The sequence below is a fragment of the Podarcis bocagei genome, assembly GCF_964188305.1.
Source record: "Podarcis bocagei genome assembly, chromosome: 16".
NCBI lineage: Eukaryota > Metazoa > Chordata > Lepidosauria > Squamata > Lacertidae > Podarcis > Podarcis bocagei.
In genome coordinates, this window is record NC_138142.1 from 41524832 (window position 1) to 41546374 (window position 21543).

At 47.3% G+C, this 21543-nt stretch overlaps 1 protein-coding gene across 3 annotated transcripts in view; it reads left to right on the forward strand.

Annotated features, from left to right (window-relative positions):
- Positions 1 to 922: 922 nt before the first annotated feature.
- Positions 923 to 21543, forward strand: part of POGZ (pogo transposable element derived with ZNF domain) — a 49306-nt gene continuing 28685 nt past the window's right edge. The window contains exons 1-2 of one of the 3 annotated variants that reach the window (XM_081173461.1): positions 923 to 1091; positions 19074 to 19198. In XM_081173461.1, the coding sequence (XP_081029587.1) occupies positions 19075 to 19198 (124 nt within the window). In that variant the 5' untranslated portion in view covers positions 923 to 1091; position 19074. Of the gene's footprint in view, positions 1092 to 2176; positions 2619 to 19073; positions 19199 to 21543 lie in introns of those variants that run through there. The other 2 variants (XM_081173462.1, XM_081173463.1) reach the window with 2 other exon arrangements.

Genomic DNA, 21543 nt, shown 5'->3' on the forward strand with positions numbered 1-21543 from the left:
TTTAGGCAATCCTGTTTTGAAAAGTTATGGATGTGAGCTGTCTTATAAGTTCTTTGAGTGCAAAGGCATTATTGGAACGTTACTAAATAATTATTAAATAAGTTACTAATTAATTAAATGTCCCAATAGACAACTGATCATCTAGCGGGGAAAAGTAAGACTGCCCACATAATGGGTTGAAATCCATGGAGACTTCGGTGTGGTTGAGTAATCTCAAATGCTTCTAAAAAAACTATATGTGTCTGTATGTATGCATAATTTAAATAATCAGTCTTCAAAATCCCAGTGGCAGGATTATTTCTGATGACTCGCTTCTTTTCAACACTTGTTTGACGGAATGGTGCGGCCTTCCATGCTTCTACTTGAGCGCCAATGAGTTCCCAACAGCGGAGCCAAACCAAACCTCCAGAACGTTTGCATCTGTTGGAAAAGAGGGGGGAAATTGAAAATAAAAATTAGTAACATATTTTAGCGCAAATGCATCAATAGCTGAATATTTGGCGTGATGCGCTAACACCACAATGTCTGCTTCCATGGGGAATGGCCAACCTTGATCCCCTTCCACCTGTTGTTCCCTTTCTAGCTTGAAAATACCTTAAAAAAAAGACACCCCCCCCCAAAAAAAAACCACTGGGAGGAACCAGAGGGGAGGGGGGGAAAACCACCCAAAATAAATTATGCCTCAGACAAACTTCACCAGGTTGGGTTAGGGTGTGCCAGCCTGCCAGTGACGTCACTCCCCCAGCCAATCCGCCGGACGGAGGAAATGACGTCACCGTATCCCTCCGCCAGCCAGGACCCCTTTTTGTGTGTGTGTGTGTGTTGTTCCTTCAGTATCAACCCGCAACCATATTTTTTTATTTTTTTTTCTTCAACGGGGGAAAAAAAATAAAATAAACCGGGAGATTTGAGGGAGGGAGGGGTGTGTGCGCAGAAGCTCATGCTAGGCCGCTCTTCTCCTCCGAGGAGGGGTGCGCGTGTCCCTTTAAGAGTGTGGACGCGCCAAGCCTCCCAGGCTTTTGAGGAGGGAGACGGGAGGCGCAGAAACAGCGGCGGCGGCGGCGGCAGCCGCGGCGGCCAGAGCCTGGAAGGTGAGTTGGCGCCGCCATTCCGTTATGTGAGGGAAGAGGCGGACGCGACGGAAGGCACGACCCGCTGGCGGGAGGGAGGGGGGGAGGGGAGGGGAAGAGGCCGCGCGCGAGAGAATGTGTGTGTGTGTGGTGTGTGAGGGGAGCGCGCGTGCGCCATGGCGTCGGCGGCGCGCGGGCGGGCGCCAGCCAACGGAACGCAGGTGGCGGTTGGAGACCGTTGGAAACCGGTTCGAACCGCCCGGCTCTCTTTTTTTCACCCGCTCCTCACACCGGCCCGCTTTTTTAAGGCATATTTTACCTCAGCCGCGTACTGGGGGGGGGGGGCGGGCAGGGGCAGCGAGGGAGAAAGTGCGCGCGCGCCGCACACAAAGCGAGACGTTCCGTGTGTGGGGGAGGGGTCGCGGAGGGGGGGGGAGGCGAAAGCCTGCGATTGGAGGGATGTGGGGAGAGGGCGGGGCCTCGCTCTTCGAGGGGGAGAAAAGGGGCGGGGCTCCTCTCTTTCCCCGCCCGCTAGGCGGAGGCATACCTCGGTCGAGGGGCGGCCTTGTTACTTTTCCCCTCCTTGGCTGTGAGGGGAAGGCGCGGAGTGATCCCGGACTATTTCGTCCGGAGGGGCGGGACGAGAAAGAGGGGGAAAAAACGGAGTGAGGTGGCCGCGGCTCCCTCCGCCCACCCCCAATCTCCTTTTTCGCCCCTCAAACAGAACCCGTTTCTTCCTCCCTGCTAAACCCCCCCCCCCAGTCTCTTTTGAGGTGCTAAGTGAAAGCATAAATACACGCTAAAATCAGAATAAGCCTATGGACTCCATGTATCTACACACCATCCACACGCACACACATATATAGTACAAATTTATTAATATATTAATCTAATGCACCCATCCTTCCCAAGCTGCAACTCAGCTGCTGGGTGGGCGGCCATGTTGGGCAAAGGGATTATTTTTCTTTCCCCCCCCCCCACCCAAAGCATGAGGTGTTGTGCTTTCTAAGGTGGTTTTTAAATTCATATTGGGAGGAATGATGATATTTTGTTGGGGTCCTCTTTGAGTGGGAAGTAGCTGGTTTTGAATTTCCCTCACTTTGGGGGTGGGAAAGAGTAAGGGAGATGCTCTGCTTCAGAAATCGCTTCCCTCCCCATAACATACATAATTATAATAGAATATAAGAATACGTTCGCTGGGGGGGGGGCTCTTAATATTCTGACAACCCCCTCCATTCCCCCCCATCAGAATTAAGAAAGGAAGCTTCATCCCTTGACCTGACTTTGTTGTCATGTCAACCACCTCGAGGCAACACAGCTCCTTTTATTCTGCATTAAATAGAATTCCGCATTTGCCGTTGCCGATGGGAGTTCTGTGAGAGTTGCAGGGGGGGGAACCCACCCTTTCCATACTAATTCACACCGAGGGCTGTTTTTGTTCACTGCCAAAGTCTTCTTGTGCAGGGAGTTTGCGGCCATGTGACAGTCGCGGCCGGGGCTTCCCCCTTTCCCTGTGCTTACGACCAGCTGTTGGGCTAGGAGCTACAGGTGAGCTTCCCATTAATTTTTCTTCTGTGTATTATAACATAATGATCGTCCGCGCAACGTAGGTAGGAAAGCCACCGTTTCCCGACTCTGCATCTGTGCAGCAAGGAGGCTGGTGGGTTGACACCTTTATGGCTTCAGGGATATGTCACATTTGTATACAGTGGCCTGGTTTAATAAATGGCATGAGCACGGGAGATTAGGATATCAGTGGCTACAAGGCATGATGGCTGTGTTCTCCACTGTCAGAAGCAGTATACCATATGCTGGGAAGTGGGAAGAGTGCTGTTGTTTAATTGTCATTGTACACAGGTTGTACAATGACAATAAAGGTACAGTGGACGCTCGGTTTGCAAACGTGATCCGTGCGGGATGCACGTTCGCAACCCGCAGCGGTGTGTCTGCGCACGCACGGGTTGCGATATAGCGCTTCTGCACATGCGCGACCGCCGAAACCCGGAAGTAACCCGATCCGGTACTTCCAGGTTTTGGGGGGTGCATAACCCCAAAAAACGCAACCTGAAGTGGCTGTAACCCGAGGTATGACTGTATTATTACTGTGCCCAGGTCTAGCAGGTGGGCTTTCCAGAGGCATCCGGTTGACCCCTGCATGAATAGCATGCTGTAGGCTAGACAGGCCTTTGCAGGGCCCTTACGCGCTTAAACTATGGCTTATTAAACCATGGCTTAGCGTTGCATGCAAAGGCTAGTTGCTTAACTGTGGTTTGTTTACCGCCCAACAGGCAGTGATCTGAAACCCTGGTTTGTTGTTGGCTTGCAAAACTTGGTTTGCTTTAACCACATCTTGGGTATTATGTGTTAATTTTCTGTTCACAACAACCCTGTAAAGAGATAAAGGCTGAGAGTAGCCCAACATCACCCAGTGAATTTCTTCACTAAGCTGGGATTTTAACATCCTTTGAAGGGTGACCAACCATTCACTTTCTTCAGATCTATCTATCTATCTATCTGTCTTATCTATCCATTCTATCTGAAAATACAAGCAGTAAGTCCTGTTTATCTTCCTTAATCTATGCTAAATACACCCCGTATCTTCAGACTTTCCTCAGACTATCTCCCTATTTTCCAACTTCTTTGGGGTGCCCAAGAGATGCTTCACTGGTCCAAAATAGACCACTTCCATTGCTTCCAGAATCTTGGCTGTGATATTTCATTGATGCAACATTCTTCTGTATCATAGCAACCTATTGTTGGCTTATCTCATGTCCACTTTGTCGTACTGTAATTCCTGAATCTTCCTTTTGAAGTGCGAGTAGCTAGTGAGTTTTGCCCCATCATAAAGTTAACGTAGTCAATAACCTTCTGTGTAACACTTAACTTCTACTTCCATTCAATTGCATCTTGATTTCTCCTTCGTTTCAGATCATTTTGAATTTTTCCTCAGAAATGGTTGCACGTCCTCCTACTTTTGTCTCATTTTCATAAGCATATATGTCAGGGGTGGGGAACCTCAAGCACAGGAGGTGAAAGTGGCCCTCCAGTCCTCTCTCTCTGGCCCTCATAACCCTTTTTGAGAGTATACACCCTGCTTCCTAGGCAACACCCCTCAGTAGTCCTGCTTTACACCCCCAGTGCTTTTGCCTGGCTGGAATATGTTGTTGAAGTCTGATAATGCCTCTTCTGGATAATGCTGTTCTGGATAGAGGATACAGAATGCTGTGTGAGTGTGTGCAGAAACTAACTTAACGTATATAGGTGAAATTGGTATTAGTTGCTCCTCTCATTTTACCCTCTGGCCCTGCCTACTGCAGACATGTCACCTTCAAAAGCTTGCCTGAAAATGAATGTGCATCTCAAGCTGAAAAAGTCTCTACCCCTAGTTTATGTAATTAATGTGGATTTTGAATAGTGTGTGACCCTAGGTCTGACCTCTGCAGAATCCTGTTCCGTTCAAGGCTGCAGTCTGACTGAATTTCTCTGTAAACATGCATGTAATTGAACAATGTGTAGTATCTTGCCAGTTCCTTCAAGACTAACCTTTGAGTGTGTGTTTTAAACCAGTTCTGCTGTCTGTCAGGTGACTGTTTCTTCTACCCACCTCTTCCCAGGAGTTCTCCCAGGTGCCATGCTTCTTGTTGAATCAGACTCTCCTGCTAGGAAAATGGACCTTTTGAGTTGGAAAGCTTCTCTTCTCTTAACAGTACTTTGAGGAAGTCGTAGACTCTTTGGCCTGAAAAATGCGTCACGAGAAATTGGATCTGGGACTGGTTTGTTGCATTCCAGAACCATCCAGCCTTAACCCCTCTGGCCAGTATGACATTATTAACATACCCTTTAAAAAAATAATAATGTGTTGATGAAAATGTGAGGAGAGGAACTGCAGCTCAGTGGTAGAGCAGCTGCTTTGCATGCAGGAGATACTGGGTTCAATCCCCAGCATCTCCACCTAGGGCTGTGAAGAACTCCTGCCTAAAATCTTGGGAGAACTGCTTCCAGTCAGTGCAGATAATACTGTCTGACTCAGTAGGGCAGCTTCCTATGCCCGTCTTCAAATCAGCCGATCATTCACAATCACGAGGACTGGAATTTTGCTTTATTTTTGAGGCAAGGACCACAGCTCTGTTTTAGAGGTAAAACAGAGTAAAAGGTCCCGGGTTCAACTCCCTGCACTTCCATGAGAGCCACTGCCAGTCAGTGTGGACAGTACTGAGCTAGGATCTGATTCAATATAAGGCAGCTTTCTGTGCCATGTTGTTGGTGTTGTTTAGTCGTGTCCGACTCTTTGTGACCCCCTGGACCAGAGCACGCCAGGCACTTCTGTCTTCCACTGCCTCCCACAGTTTGGTCAAATTCATGCTGGTAGCTTCGAGAACACTGTCCCACCATCTCATCCTCTGTCGTCCCCTTCTCCTTGTGCCCTCCATCTTTCCCAACATCAGGGTCTTTTCCAGGGAGTCTTCTCATGAGGTGGCCAAAGTCTTGGAGCCTCAGCTTCACGATCCCTTCCAGCGAGCACTCAGGGCTGATTTCTTTAAGAATGGATAGGTTTGATCTTGCAGTCTATAGGACTCTCAAGAATCTCCTCCAGCACCATAATTCAAAAGCATCAATTCTTCAGCGATCAGCCTTCTTTATGGTCCAGGTTTCACTTCCATACATCACTACTGGGAAAACCATGTACATCTTCAATATTCCAAGTTGCTGCTGGAGTACGGGGAGAAATCTTACATGTTCCTAGGTGCCATTTGTAATTGTTGGAACCACACCCTGGGACCTGCTGGTGAAGAGTGGGCAATAAATTTAACAATCATTTAATTGATTTTGGGAGCACTATAACCAAATTTGTCAGTGATGTGCAGCCTGGAAATTACACACACACACACACACACACTGGCCAATCCCAGGAAAATACCTTCCTTTCTCCTTTTTCTGCTAAAAATAAGCTCACCCTTTAACCACCCTGTAGCTTCAAACAGCTGAGTCCTGTGGCGTCTTAAAACACTGTCACTTCAGAGGACCACAGGCCACTTGGTCAGATTTGGAAAAGTGGTCTCTAGCCCAAGAAACCTTATAGCATGAGAAACGTGATAATCTTTCAGGAGCCACTGGATCCTTGGTTTTTTATTCTTACAAAATGTGGCCAGCCCTCTGGAATTGTAAGCCTAATTCTGTTTCAGGGGTGGGTAACCTGTGGCTCGCCAGATGTTACTGAAGTACAGTTCCCACTGTCTCTGATTATTGGCCATGATGGTTGGGGCTGATGGAAGTTTGAGCCAGACAACATCTGGAGGGGCCAAAGTTTTCCCAGCCCTGGTCTAATTAATTGTTGATTTTCAACTAGTGGGCTAGAGTGCACAACTGTGACATCACTATCTTTCTTCTTGGAATTTTTTTTAAGAGAAGGGGAAAGATTGAAAAAAGGCAGGAAGTAGAAAAGCGGGGGGGGGGAGCAGCAGCAGCAACAACAACAACAACAACAACAACAACAATAATAATAATAAGTGTGTGCAAGGTTTTTTTATGAAGCAGATTGGTCCTATGTTGTGTGTTAGGGTTAAAGGTCTGAAAGGTTTGGTGACTGCTGTAATGCAGGTGTCTGTGGGCCCTCCAGGTATCTCTAGACTCAAGTTCCCATCCTCCCTGACCATTGGCTGGCCATGCTAGGTGGGGACTGATGGAGTCCAACAACTCAGCTTTATACACCTTTGCTGTAAACAAATTCCTTCTATCCACTGTTCTCAGGCTGCCTTGCAGCATCTAGGGTTTTTACACACTTTGTATCTTTTACATACTGCTTTTCTGTCAAAATATCCACAGCCGTTCAACTCTGTGGTTATGGCCGTGGTACCCTCTGATAACAACCGTCAGTAAACAAGCCACGCACTGTGTTTCACCCAGGCATAATCTGTTTTCATCATCCTGACTTTTAATACAGTGGTGCCTCGCAAGACGAAATTAATTTGTTCTGCGAGTTTTTTCGTCTAGCGAATTTTTCGTCTTGCGAAGCACGGTGTCGGAAAAGTTTTGGAAAAGCTTCAAAAATCGCCAAAAACCTCAAAAAAGGCTACCACACCGCGTTCCTTGAGTTGCTCCTCGAAGTCAAGTCGCAACTGTATTAAGGGTGTTAAGAAAAAGGAAACAAACTTGCAAAAAACGCAAGACTTTTTTGTCTTGCGAAGCAAGCCCATAGGGAAATTCGTCTTGCGAAGCAGCTCAAAAACCACAAAACCCTTTCGTCTAGCGAGTTTTTCATCTTGCGAGGCATTCGTCTTGCGGGGCACCACTGTATGCTAAAAGCAGATTGGCACTATGTGCTCCTGGTTGGAAGAGGAAGACCAGTTTCCTAGACAGACTGGCTAGCTGGCTGGCTGGCTGGCTGGCTGCTCCTGAGTTGCTTCTTATTGGAGCATGTTCCCTGTGCATCCTCCCCCCATTCTTCTGTTACTGTTGATCAAGTGTGTATCCTTGCCAGCCTGCGTGGGTGTTGTGAGGTCTCGGTTAAATACTGGCTGTTGAGTGCACTGGGTTTCTGAGAGAGGTGACACCATAGCAATCTCTGGGTATTTACTTGCTGGTAGCATTGTCAATGTGCATGATGCTTTATGATGTACAAGAGGTCCAGTGTGATATTTAACGTGGGAGATAGTGTTGGCTCCAGGTTTCAGACAACCTCCTCTCCACCATCATCACCATCTCCTTCGCTTCCTCTTCATGGCAACAGAGCTGCTTGCTTGACAAGCAGAGAACGAACAAGATACCTGAGAGTGTCATTTCTGATCCACTTTCTCACCACTAACACTTTCTGGACCAGAGTGAAGAGGCTGATAAACAAGCAAGGAGGTTGCAATAGTGGAGAGGAGGAGGAGTAGGTCTTGTGGGGAGGTGCTGTTGCTATTGACACACACACACACACACACACACACACACACACACTCCACCAGTGTGGGCCCCCAGCAAATTCCCAACCATTCCAACCACTGGGGCCAACCCCGGTGGAAGAGGCAACAGAAGGAGGAGAAGAGTAACTACAGGAAGAATATGCATTTCTTTCTAGATAAAAGGCGAGGTGCCTGTCCCAAGGGGACTTATATTTTAAAATTAGTCAAATGGGAAGTGTGTGTGTATGTGTGGTAGCAAGGAGCGGAATAATATGTGTTTATTCCAGTTGCAATCATTACAATGTAATTTTACACAGGCTTTTTAAATAGCTACACATCTGATCGCCCATGGTGAAGGAGATTCTCCTCCATGTGAACCTTGCTTTTTTAAAAAAAGTTCAGGACCAAATCAATAAGCTAAATATGTGTATGATGGTTCTAACCTCTCATTTTCCTCAGCAATTTTTCAGCCATTCTTTTTCCGGGTGTGTGTGTGTGTGTGCACTGTAACACTTGGGGACTTTTCTTATATTACGTGGGCTTATTAACTCTGATCATCTTGTATGACTTACTAACAGTGGCGCACAGGGTTTGATGCTGCTGGTTGGAAAATAAAATGGAAACGCAGTTAATGAGCTTCACCTAATAGTGTTGATGTAAAAGGAGCAAGGGAGCATCAGTCAGCATTAGATGCTTCAGGGATACACCCCCCCCCCCTCTGACAGTTGTAAGGTGAACTGAGTCAGCCTGTGTGTCCTTCCTCATTCAGGGCCATAGCGCCCGCCTATATTAGAGTGGGATTAAGAACACATTAAGAGTCTGCTGGATCAGGCCAGTGGCCCATTTAGTCCAGGATCCCGTTCTCACAGTAGCCAACCAGATGCCTGTGGGAAACCTGGAAGAGGGATCTGAACTCAAGAACCCTCTCCCCTCTGTTGTTTTCTAGCAACTGGTGTTTGGAAGCATTACTGCCTCCAACTGTGGAGGCAAAGCATAGCCACCAAGGTTAGTATCCATTGATAGCCTACTCAATGGATTTGTCCAGTCCACTTTGATCAACACTCCATGGCCTCCCTCCTTCAAGGGGTATAGATGAGCAGAAACCTCACCAATGTGCTATCCTCTGTTTTGAACTATAATTTCCATCACCCACAGCCATCCAGATCTGGAGGTTTTCAGATTGGTGAAGGCTTGGTTGGTGGGTACATCCATCATATCATTTGAATGTGGGTTATAATATTGTAATTATAATATTGAGTATGAGTGCTTTATGTATGAGTGGTTGGTTGAGGTAGTGTAGGAGTGTGGTGGTTGCATGGAAGGTGAGTGGACCAAGTGAGTGGGTATAATGACAATGTGTCTTAGCTGGTTGAAATATTACGTTGTGCTGCCTTGTAGTGCTCCCCTATTTCATTTACGTGAGTATTGTGTTTGTGTATGGATATTATTTATATATTTGTTTTAGAAATCACTTGATGGAAGATTTTATTGTACTTACTTACTGTGCTCATATCTGTCCATTGTACGGTAAATTGCTTTGAGATCTCAGACAACAACCAGTCTGTATATGTAAATAATAAACACTGTTTTCATTTTTCATGGCACTCAGTTTGAAAATAATGGAATGATTCCTTTCCTTGTTGTAAGAAAATTTAAAACTGGTTTGGCTGCTTAAGTTAAGGAAGTGGTCTGCATTTATTATTATTATTTGTGCCAGGTTGTTAATCAATTAAGTACACTAAGTACAGTAACTTAATTACTTACTGCCCACAAAGGTCTGTTTTAATAGAACAAACCTCTAATATGTTCGAATCTGGTTTAAAAGGGGGGGAAAGATACCTTGTGATATATTTAGCACATTCTGGGTCCATGTTTGCGAACGAGCATCTGCCTGTGCGGTGGCAGAAAGCAAAATGTTAGCATTATTTATCACTTGGAGTAAATAATTGGATTGAATCAGGGAAGCCTTAGGGTCTCAAAATTATGTACAGCAAAGGCTTTGTGAGGAAGACTGAAGGGAAGAAGAAATGTGGGAGATTTCTGCTTAGTTGAACTGGTGTGTGGAAGTGGTACAAATTTGTGCTTGAGGCTGGACACAGTGGCCTGCTTAGAATTTGTCTCTTCTTAGTTCTTGAAGAGTTCTGGAGGTTTAAAATAATGTGCTGGGGTTGTAGGTAGACCAGTGAATCTTGATGCCAGGCTATGTTTGTTCTCAATCTTCAAAGATGTTGATGCAGGCAACCAAGAGAATTATCAGAGTTCAATGGGACATCCCAACCAAGCAAAAAGACTCAAGTAGGCTATGAAGTAAGGCTGGTGGAGGTGGAGGCCTGGAGAGAATATTGAGGGTTGGACAGAGAGGCTTGGAGAGCTGTATTTGGTTTCCAGGCCTGTGGCTCCCTGCCTTTGATCAATGTGGACCCAAGGGGTTTGAAAACAGCAGTATTGCTTGAGCAGCATCCAGCTTTCTGCTCATAGTAGACCCGCTGAAATTAATGGACCTCAGTTGGATGCAAACCCTGGTAACAGAGGACCCACGGAGGTTGTGAGGAAAAGAGGATGGGAAGTCAAAGGGAGTTGGCTTCAGTAGGTGACCAAGAAGTTGATGGCAAATAGCACAATGGACAGAGAGTAAAAGTTTAATGAGATAGGAAATGGAATCATCCACAATAAGGTGGAATTTAAGCCAAGAGGTGTTATCTGAAGAGTTGAAAGGCAGGAGGCCGAATGGCAAAAGTCTATGTATTCACATTTAGTTGCTTGCTACAACATCTTTCCAACCAAAGCAGCATCTGCAATGGTGACTTCCATGCCAGTTTCGAGCTGGTTAAAAGCACATAGGAATAATAAAATGAATCATGCAAACTAACACAACCAGCTAAAATGGAAACAGTCCATTCAAATTCTCTTGCACGTTGCTTAGAGATGACTGTGATTAAACGGTATGCAAATTGTTGAAATAATATAGCAATAGAGTAGTAGACACATTGAAATTAATTGTTGTTGTTTAGTCGTTTAGTCGTGTCCGACTCTTCGTGACCCCATGGACCAGAGCACGCCAGGCACTTCTGTCTTCAACTGCCTCCCACAGTTTGGTCAGACTCATATTTGTAGCTTCAAGAACACTGTCCAACCACCTTGTCCTCTGTCGTCCCCTTCTCCTTGTGCCCTCAATCTTTCCCAACATCAGGGTCTTTCCCAGGGAGTCTTCTCTTCTCATGAGGTGGCCAAAGTCTTGGAGCCTCAGCTTCACGATCTGTCCTTCCAGTGAGCACTCAGGGCTAATTTGCTTAAGAATGGATGCATTTGATCTTCTTGCCTGGCGTGCTCTGGTCCATGGGGTCACGAAGAGTCGGACACGACTAAACGACTAAACAACAACAAGATCTACCTGCAAAATTTCATCTTGGGCTCTTAATGGGATCACATTGGAAAAAACATTCTGTACATACATGTCTGCCTTACTGGGTTCTATTTAGGATAAATGGGTCTTCTTGGAGTAAAATATAACAGAAGAAACAAGACTTCAAACTATAATATCAGTTACTCCAGGCATTTCTTTAGAAAGTTATGCAATTAAAAGGTATCTGAAAAGCTAGTCAGGCTTTTCTTTTAAAAACATGTTCCAAAGTAGAGTGATGGCTTGCTGTCGCGTTATAGAATTGCTTTTAAAGAATTATTGTTAGTAGTTCATTTCATGAACATTACAACAAAATGCATATCAAACTAAATTATGGTGTGTGTGTGTGGAAACCTTACACATGAAACGGGTCTGAAAACATTTATTCTTCCATTATTTATACTTCACACCAAACGCTTTTCAAGAGCACGGCCAGTTGCAGTTCTTGGTTGACCCTTGTTGGAACTTGTGCTCACCCTACCTTAAGAGCATCCCGGCTAGATGGGTAAACAGATGGTGTGAGGGTTTGATTAGCTGCTTGTGCGTGAAAACGTGCTCCCTCAGAGTTTGTGCGCCCCCACAAACCTCCGTGTGTGACGGAGCTCCTCAGACATGTCTGCTCTAGTCACTAGTAGAGTCCGACAGTGGCTGTCTGCGGAAGCGTTTCCAGCAAAGAAGTTCCTTAACGGAAACGCGTCTCCTGGACTCACGGCGTGACAGTTTCCTGCGAGGTCTGGGTCTCCCTATGGGAGACTCCGATACTTCCCCACTGTTCTCGCTGGAAGCCTCCCTGAGCCCTCCCTCCTGCTCGCATTCCCTCAGAGACCCACTCCTCCCCCTGCTGGTCCCTGCTTCCGCAGTTGAGTCTCTTTCATCCTGCCTGAGTCCCTCCACCACCTGATGCTCTGATGGCAGTTCCCTGACATCCACCTCCCCTCCAGGGCCCCCCTCACCCCCTCCCAATTCCTCCCCCCTGGGAGGTGAAGGGCTAAAACCCCGAAACGAATCTTCCTCATCTTCTGACGTCTCGAACAATTCTCTCCATCGATCGTCGTCCTGGCCAGCTGAATCCTCCTCCTCTTCAGAATCTGGGAACCCCTCCAACTCCTCTTCCTCGTCGGTGGTGGCAAAGTATTCCCTTCGGAACCTCGCTACAGGCTGAGGTTTACGTGGGAACCTCTGATGAAAAGTCTCTATTAAAACCTCGTCATTGACATCCTCTGCCCTAACCCAGGTGTTTTCCGACTCCGGTTCCCCTTCCCACATTACCAAATACTCTACTTGATCTCCCTTCCACCTGGAATCGAGGATCTCCGCTACATGGTAGCTGTGTTCCTTCTCCTCCATTGCTGGTCCCCTAGTGACCCTCCCCTCACTGTCTCCTCTATACGGTGACAGCAACGACCTGTGAAAAACTGGGTGCAGCTTCATGTGGTTCGGTAACCGGAGCCTGAAAGCCACTGGATTGACCTGCTGTATGACTTCAAACGGACCCAGCCTTTTGGGTCTTAATTTCTTACAACCTCCTTTGAATGGCAACCCTTGGGTTGACAGCCACACCTGGTCCCCCACCCTGATGCTTTCACCTTCCCTTCTGTTTTTGTCTGCTTGCCTCTTATATTCCTCCTTAGCCCTGTTTAAGTGGAGTTGGAGCTGGCGATGGATCGCTTCCATTTCTTCCACGAACTGTTCTGCAGCTGGAACGCTCCAGTTCTCCCCCTCCCCCCCTGGGAAGGCTCTGGGATGGCACCCGTGATTAGCCAAAAAGGGGCTCATCCCCGTGGACACGTTCTCTGCATTGTTGTAGGCAAATTCTGCCAACGCCAGCTTCTCCACCCAATCATTCTCTCTGTCATTAACATAACACCTCAAATATTGTTGGAGAACCCCATTTGCTCTTTCCGCCTGCCCGTTGGTTTCAGGATGACGGGCCGTTGAGAAATTAACCTCTACATGCAGTAAGCTCATGAGCTTCCTCCAGAACCTGGAAGTAAATTGTTTCCCTCGGTCTGAAACCACCCTCAAGGGGGCGCCATGCAACCTAAACACATTCTCTACAAACAATTTGGCGGTTTCTTCTGCTGTAACCGCATGTGAGCAGGCTATGAAGTGGGCCATCTTAGTTAACAGATCTACTACAACCATGATGGCTGTTTTCCCTCTAGACCTTGGCAGATCAGTCATGAAATCTATTGCCACTGCTTCCCACGGTCTCTCAGGTGTGGGCAGTGGTTCTAATAAACCAGCCGGCGCCTGCCTCTCCCCCTTGGCTCTTTGGCATTGTTCACACCCTCTCACATACTCCCGCACATCTTCCCTGACCTTGGGCCACCAAAATTCCCTGGTAACCAGCCACATGGTTTTGTGTTGCCCAAAGTGCCCTGCTGTGGGGCTATCGTGCAGCTGCTTGAGTACTTTCTCCCTCAATTCCCCTTCAGGTATATATAACGCTCCCTTATAATACAATGCCCCATTTCTCTCCTCAAAACCACCGGATTTGTCTTCCTCCCCTCTGAGATCCCTGAGTTTCCCCTGGGCGTATGCATCCTGCACCGTACCCTCTACCAATTCCCTTTGCCCCACCAAAGTCGCCCCACACACCCAGCGGTCCTCTGGAATGATATGGGTTTCTTCGGGTGCTCCCTCCCCCTCCAAATATTCAGGTTTGCGTGAGAGAGCGTCCGCCCTAACATTCTCTGGGCCTGGCACATAACAAATCTCAAAGTTAAATTTGGAGAACTCTTGGGCCCATCTCAACTGCCTTTGGTTGAGCACTCGCGCCGTTCTCCAGTACTCTAGATTTTTATGGTCCGTGCACACTTGCACTTTATGTTGTGCACCAACTAGCAGATGCCTCCATCTCCGGAACGCCTCATGAATAGCAAGCAGTTCTCGGTCGTACACCGTGTAGTTCCTCTCGGATTTGTTCAGCTTCCGCGAGAAGAAGGCACACGGACGCCACTCCGACTCCTCCTTCCCCGACTGCAGAAGAAGCACCGCCCCTATGGCTCTGTCAGATGCGTCTGTTTCAACCCTTAGCTTCTTTCGTAAATCCACATGCAGAAGTTGTTCTTCAGAGGCGAAGGCCCTTTTCAGTTCCTCAAACGCTCGCTCCGCCTCCGCCGTCCATACAAACTTCTTTTTACTGCTGAGACAGTCAGTGATGGGCGCCGTCAGATGGGCGAAGTTGCGGATAAACTTACGATAAAAGTTTCCAAACCCTAGGAACCTCTGCACATCCTTCTTGGTTTTGGGTGTTTTCCATTCCAGCACTGCCTGTACCTTGCCGGGATCCATGGCCAATCCCTTGTCTGACAGGCGGTACCCCAGGAATTCCACCTCCTTGGTATGGAACCGACACTTCTCCAGTTTGACCCACAGCCTGTTGGCTTGCAGTCTGCTCAACACTTCTCTGACGTCTCTCACATGTTGCTCCTCATTCTCAGAATACACCAACACATCATCTAGAAAGGCAACGCAATTCTTGTAGAGCAAAGGGCCCAGCACGTGGTTCATAAAAGATTGAAAACACGCGGAGCCTGCTTGTAATCCAAATGGCATAACGAGGTATTCAAACGCCCCCAAAGGGGTAAACATGGTGGTTTTCCATTCATCCCCTTTCCTTATGCGTATCAGGTTGTACGCCCCCCTTAGATCCAGCTTTGTGAAAATCTTTCCCTTCCTCACCATGGTCAAAATATCATCAATTCTGGGCATAGGGAACGCCACCGGTTCAGTCACTGCATTCAGCCGCCTAAAATCACATACAAGTCTCGGCTTGTCCGCATTTTTTTTGTCCACAAAGAACACTGGGCTCCCCCCTGCTGCTTTGGACTCTCTGATGAAGCCTCTCTTCAGGTTCTTGTCAATGAACCCTCGCAACTCTTGCATTTCCCTGTCTGACATGGCATACAACTTGCCCACGGGAAGCTGTGCTCCAGGGAGTAAATTGATCTGACAATCAAAGGGTCTATGAGGTGGTAGTTGGTCAGCTTCCTTCTCGCTGAACACGTCGCTGAGATCTGCATACTGTGGTGGTACCTTCACCTTCCCCATTACTTCAGTCCCTGCTAGGGTGGCTTGGGCCCCTACTGAACCCTTCTCCCCTTTGCAGTGTTCCAGGCAATGTGCAGAACCAAAGGACACCACTCTTTGATGCCAGCCAACCAGCGGATCATGTAGAGCTAGCCAGCTCATTCCCAAAATAATGGGAGCGCCTCCCAGGGTGGCCACATTAAACGCTATCAGTTCTGTGTGCCTTGCCACCCTCATTATCATTGGGACAGTTTGCAAGCGGACTCCTCCTCCCAACAACTCCCTGCCATCAATCGTGGTCACCTGCAGGGGGTTGCTTAAAGGGATGGTCTGTATCTGGTGTTCAGCAGCAAACTCCTTGCTCATAAAATTGCAGGAGCTGCCTGAGTCCAATAACGCCTTTATTTTTAGGGGGTGCCCATTCTGCAGCTCTAGCGACACTTCAATCACTAGAGCAGGTCGAGGAGCTTCTGGCACGGGCACTTTCACTGCTCTTTGGCCTGGCTGCAGTGCCCCAATTGTGGCAACCAGGCGTTGGCTTTTACCTGCTCCGCTCCCCCTTCTTCTCCCCCCTCAACAGCTCCCACCATCCCTTGCCATTCCTTCCTCTGGGGGCAGACTCTGGCAAAGTGGCCTGGCTGTTGGCAGAGATAGCATTTCCGGGGGCCCTTTCCCTCCTTCTTAGCTCCCTCGCTGGTTTTTGAAAATGCGCGCGCGCGCGCTGTTCCGATTTCCATCGGCTCTGCCGGCGGGAAAGCTGGCTCAGGAATGTCTGGAATGCGGAACTCCTTCCAACGTTCCCCTCTCCCTTCCCGCCTCTCCAAGGCTCTTGCCTCCTGCCGCGCTCCTATGGTCAGCGCAGATTTGGTCAGCTGATCCATAGACTCCGCCCTGGGGCTCCGTGCCAGCTCGTCTTTCACCCCCGAAGAAAGACCTTCTTCAAATAGCATTTGAACGGGTGCCGCCGATAAATCCCAACTCAGTCTGTGAATCAGCATGGTAAACTCAGTCCAATATTCACGGACAGATCGACTCCCCTGCTTACAAGCCATTAGCTGTCTGCGCACCACCCCTTCCTCAATATCGCTGGAAAACATGATATCCATTGCACGAAAGAACTTCATTGTGTCCTTTAGTATGTCATTGTGCGTTGCCATTAGGGGTCGAACCCAGTCTCTAGCCCCTTTCTCAAGATGCCCAATTACAAAAGCAACTCGCGATTCCTCATCAGGGAACTCATCGAACTGCACATTAAGGGCATATTGCATCTCTGTCCTAAAAGCATGGTAGTCCTTGGGGTCCCCCCCAAATTTCTGCACCAATCCTGGTACCTTTCTGGGGAATTGAGTGGCTCTCCCCTTCTTGTCTGCATCCTGAGCCCTTCTCTCCTCCAGCCTCGCCGTCTGCAGGGCCAGTTGAACCTCCAACGCTCGGTATCTATCTTCCAAGCTTGGACCAGCTCCAGCCCCTGCTCCTCCGGTTCCGGTTGGTTCGCTCATGATGCCTTCTCTTGCACAGGCAGCGTACAAAGACTGTCGGACTGCTGTGAGGGTTTGATTAGCTGCTTGTGCGTGAAAACGTGCTCCCTCAGAGTTTGTGCGCCCCCACAAACCTCCGTGTGTGACGGAGCTCCTCAGACATGTCTGCTCTAGTCACTAGTAGAGTCCGACAGTGGCTGTCTGCGGAAGCGTTTCCAGCAAAGAAGTTCCTTAACGGAAACGCGTCTCCTGGACTCACGGCGTGACAGTTTCCTGCGAGGTCTGGGTCTCCCTATGGGAGACTCCGATACTTCCCCACTGTTCTCGCTGGAAGCCTCCCTGAGCCCTCCCTCCTGCTCGCATTCCCTCAGAGACCCACTCCTCCCCCTGCTGGTCCCTGCTTCCGCAGTTGAGTCTCTTTCATCCTGCCTGAGTCCCTCCACCACCTGATGCTCTGATGGCAGTTCCCTGACAGATGGTGATACTGGTCCTGGCGGGTTAAAGAAGGTCACGGTTCCTTCTTCACTTTCAGTAGTCTCAATAGTCCACTGGCAGCACATAAGTCATCCACCATGTTTTATTGTATTCACAGGTCACATACCCAGTTATCTCAGCCATAACCAGAGATTTTGTACCTCCTTCAGTGTCGAACTTCTCACTCTCACTGCTAAAGGAGTACACCTCGGTCACAATTTCTGTTGAACTGGATGTAGATGGGAATAAGCCGTAAAATCCTTGTGTTTCTTTGATCACCTTCGCTCTTTCAAAGCGTCGTTTTAGGAACATTTCTTCTTTTCTGTACTCCTCATTTGTTGAAAATAAGAACTAGATAGAAGGAATGTTATCTTGGCACCAGCTGAAGCAGGGTAGGCAACCCAAGGCCTGGGGGCCGGATGTGGCCCAATCGCCTTCTAAATCCAGCCCGTGGACGGTCCGGGAATCAGTGTGTTTTTACACGAGTAGAATGTGTGCTTTTATTTAAAATGCACCTCTGGGTTATTTGTAGTGGCTGCCTGGTGTTCTTACATGAGTAGAATGTGTCCTTTTATTTAACATGCATCTTTGGGTTATTTGTGAGGCATAGGAATTTGTTCATATTTCCCCCCCCCCCCATATAGTCCGGCCCCCCACATGGTCTGAAGGACGGTGGACTGGCCCATGGCTGAAAAAGGTTGCTGACCCCTGAGTTAAAGAGTTCCCGCAGTGTCATAATTTGGTTTGATGGGTATTTTGTTGTAATATTCATGAAATGAAGTACTAATAATAATTCTTTCAAAGCTATATAAATGTGATAGTATGTATCACAGCCAACATACGGTTACAGTTTAAATGACTGAAGCAAAACAAAGTAACAGCAAGTATTTAAAAAACAACGACACAAAGCCAGTTTTTAAACTTTCAGTTTAGCAGTTGTTCTAAATAGGCATTGGGCCAATTCCTCAAACACATTCAGCATCATGGCTTTGTGGAAGATCTGACAATATTTCCTCTTTACTTTAGTTATTAAATAATATTTATAATCTGTCCTCTCATCTGTTTTCTGGTGGGGCACAGATAAAAACAAACAAATAATAAACAACATGCTGAAATATTGAACAATAGAGCAGGTTAAAACAACCATCAGCTTTACAAAACTTGACATGCCTCGGTGAAATGATAATGCTCTTGGAACTGGCTCTACCTGTAAGGGAAGGGCTGTCCCCATTTGGGAAGCCACCACATTGAAGGCCCCGCCATGCACTACCACATAGCCGCGTTCCCCCAGCGGTGGAATACAGAGAAGAGATCCTTCCAACAATCTCAGTACACAGGCAGAGCTGGTATTTGACCAGCCTTAGGCAGGTGTTGAACACTTCCCAGCATGATCAAGAATTGGGGGCCACTAGAATGCATAAGGAATTCTGAAACCACTGCTGTCAGAGGCATTGTGCCTGTCAGTTGCTGGAAGCGGGGTGTGGAGGGAAGAGTGTCCTTGAGCTCATGTCCACCTTATGCGGACTTCTTATTTGCATCTGGTTGGCCCCTGAGATGATCCATCAGGCTCTTCTTACATTCATTGAACGTGGAGAGAGTTTCCAGAGGGAAGGAAGTTTGAGAACCGTTCCATTGGACCGATAGCATATGTTTTCCTGGCTTAGGTCTCAGTTCTTCATTTCCCCACAAAAGACAGATTGACAAATTTTATTTTTCTCTCCCCCACCCTCAGGATGGCGGACACAGACCTATTTATGGAATGTGAGGAGGAGGAGCTGGAGCCGTGGCAGAAAATCAGCGATGTGATCGAGGACTCTGTGGTTGAAGATTACAACTCGGTTGACAAAACCGCAACAGGTAACGACCCTCTTCCTTTCCTTCTTTAAAAAAGCAAAACTCGTGTAAGATGATACACAAATTCTACATTACGTTGCTTGGCAGTTTTCATTTCGGGTGGTATGCCATCCATACCCAGTTTAAATAATTCATCTGCCTTCCAATCTGATGTACTGCAGCATTCATTTTCCAAATGCTTAAAAAAAAAGAAATATTGCTTTTGTGTCTCACCATTTTCACAATGCATGAATTGAGCCTTTATGTATGTCACTTCCAGGTGGGCATGGAACAAGAGTTTCCTGGAATTTGACAATTAATTCATAAGAGAAACATGGGCAGCTGCCATATACCCAGACAGCATTGATCTGTATAACTCTGACTCCACGCTGACTCTAGTTGCTCTGCAGGGGTTCAGACAAGACATTCGCAGCCCTACCTGGCAATGCCAGGGGGTGGGGTTGAACCTGGCACCTTCTGCATGCAAAGCAGATGTTCTGCCACTGAACTGTGGTCCTTCCAGAATTATCCTTATTACAGTGGTACCTCTGGCTATGAATGGGATCCGTTCCAGAGCCCCATTCGCATACAGAAGCAAATGTAACTGGTGACGACACGTCTGCGCGTGTCGCTTTGCGCATGCGCGTGACGTCATTTTGAGCGTCTGCGCATGCGCAAGTGGCAAAACACAGAAGTAATGCGCTCCGTTACTTCTGGGTTGCTGTGGAGCACAACTCGAACACGCTCAACATATGAAGCATACTCAACCCGAGGTATGACTGTACTAGCAAAAGGCTTGTCAAGTCTTAGCGGAGCAGAGAGTTCCAGTACTCTTCTCCAGCCATACTTCCTGGCAAGTAATCTCCCTGGCTTTTCACTAAACGTTAGCAGTTCTATTAATTTCAACAGTGATGTGGTTTTTAGGGTTTGGGGAGTTATCATCTTTCTTCTGCTGACAGATTTTAATGTTGTTTATGGGAACCCTTTTCGCACAGCTTTGTAAAATGGCCGTTGATATTCCTATGCGGTTGTATTTATGGATTTTTAAATTGTATTTCCTATTTTGTATCTTGTAAGTCACCTTAAAGACTTTGGTGGGAGTAATGCACACAGTTAATAAATAATAATCATAGCCAGGTGCCCTTGAGAAGCCCACAAGCAACACCTGTGTGTGACAGCACCTCTCCCCATTTATAACTTGGTATTCAAAGACATCCTGTCTCCCAGCAGTGGGAGGTAGTTGTACAAAGCTGTTTTGGTTAGCGGGCCTTTGATAGCCTTATTCTTCCATCAATCTGGCCAGTCCCCTTTTAAAGCTGTCTTAAATTGGTGGCCATCACCCCTTCTTATGGTTGTGAACTCCACAGTTAAACTGTGCACTGTTTGAAGAAGTCGTTCCTTTTGTCTGTCCTTAATTTCCCCCAATTCAGCTTGCTTGGATAGCCCTGAGTTTCAGTATTATGAGATAGCAAGAAAAACATACCCTTATCCACTTTCTCCACAGCATGTATTGTTTTATGGAGTTCTATCACGTCCCTTATTCACCCCTTTTCCCAACTTAAAGCGCCTTAAATGTTGTAACCTTTCCTGGAAAGAGAGTTGGTCCAGTATTGCACACATAGTCCTGGTTATTTTACTTGTCCTTTTCTGGCTCTACAATATCCTTTTTGAGGTGTGGTAACTAACCAGAACTGTTTCCCAGTGTGGTTCCACTATAGAGTTGTATAAGAATGCTATGATATTGGTAGTTTTATCTTCAACCCCTTTACCAATGGAATTCAGTCTCTGTTCTTTAGTCCTACATGCAAAGACACAGGGGGGAAAACCCCATTATTTCTTCCCTAGCTATTAATATCCTTGTGGGTGTAACAGATTGGCACATTTAATAGCTTGTCTTCTTGTCTGGCTGTTCTGATTTGCTTCTTCCCTGCCTTCTGGCTGATATAAAGAATAGCTTCAATTTGAGATTGGTATGTGAGACTTGGGTCTTAGATTCTGAGAAGCAGCTGGTGAGATGTTCGATCTTTTTCTGAGCTATATGATTGCAGGTACATAAGAACAACCCTGCTGGATCAGGCCAATGGCCTGTTCTCACGGTGCCTAACTGGATTCCGGTGGGAAACCTGTAAGCAAGACTCAAACACAAGAGTCTTCTCCTCTCCTGTGGCTTCCAGGAACTGGTATTCAAGAAGCATTGCTGCTTCTGTCTGTGGAGGCAGAGCCTAGCCATTGTGGCTGGTAACCATTGATGTCCTTGTCCTTCAAGAATTTGTCCAGACCTCTCTTAAAGCCATCCATCTTGGTGGCTATCATTGCCTCCTGTGGGAGCGAGTTCCATAGTCTATGCACTGCATGAAGAAATACTTTCT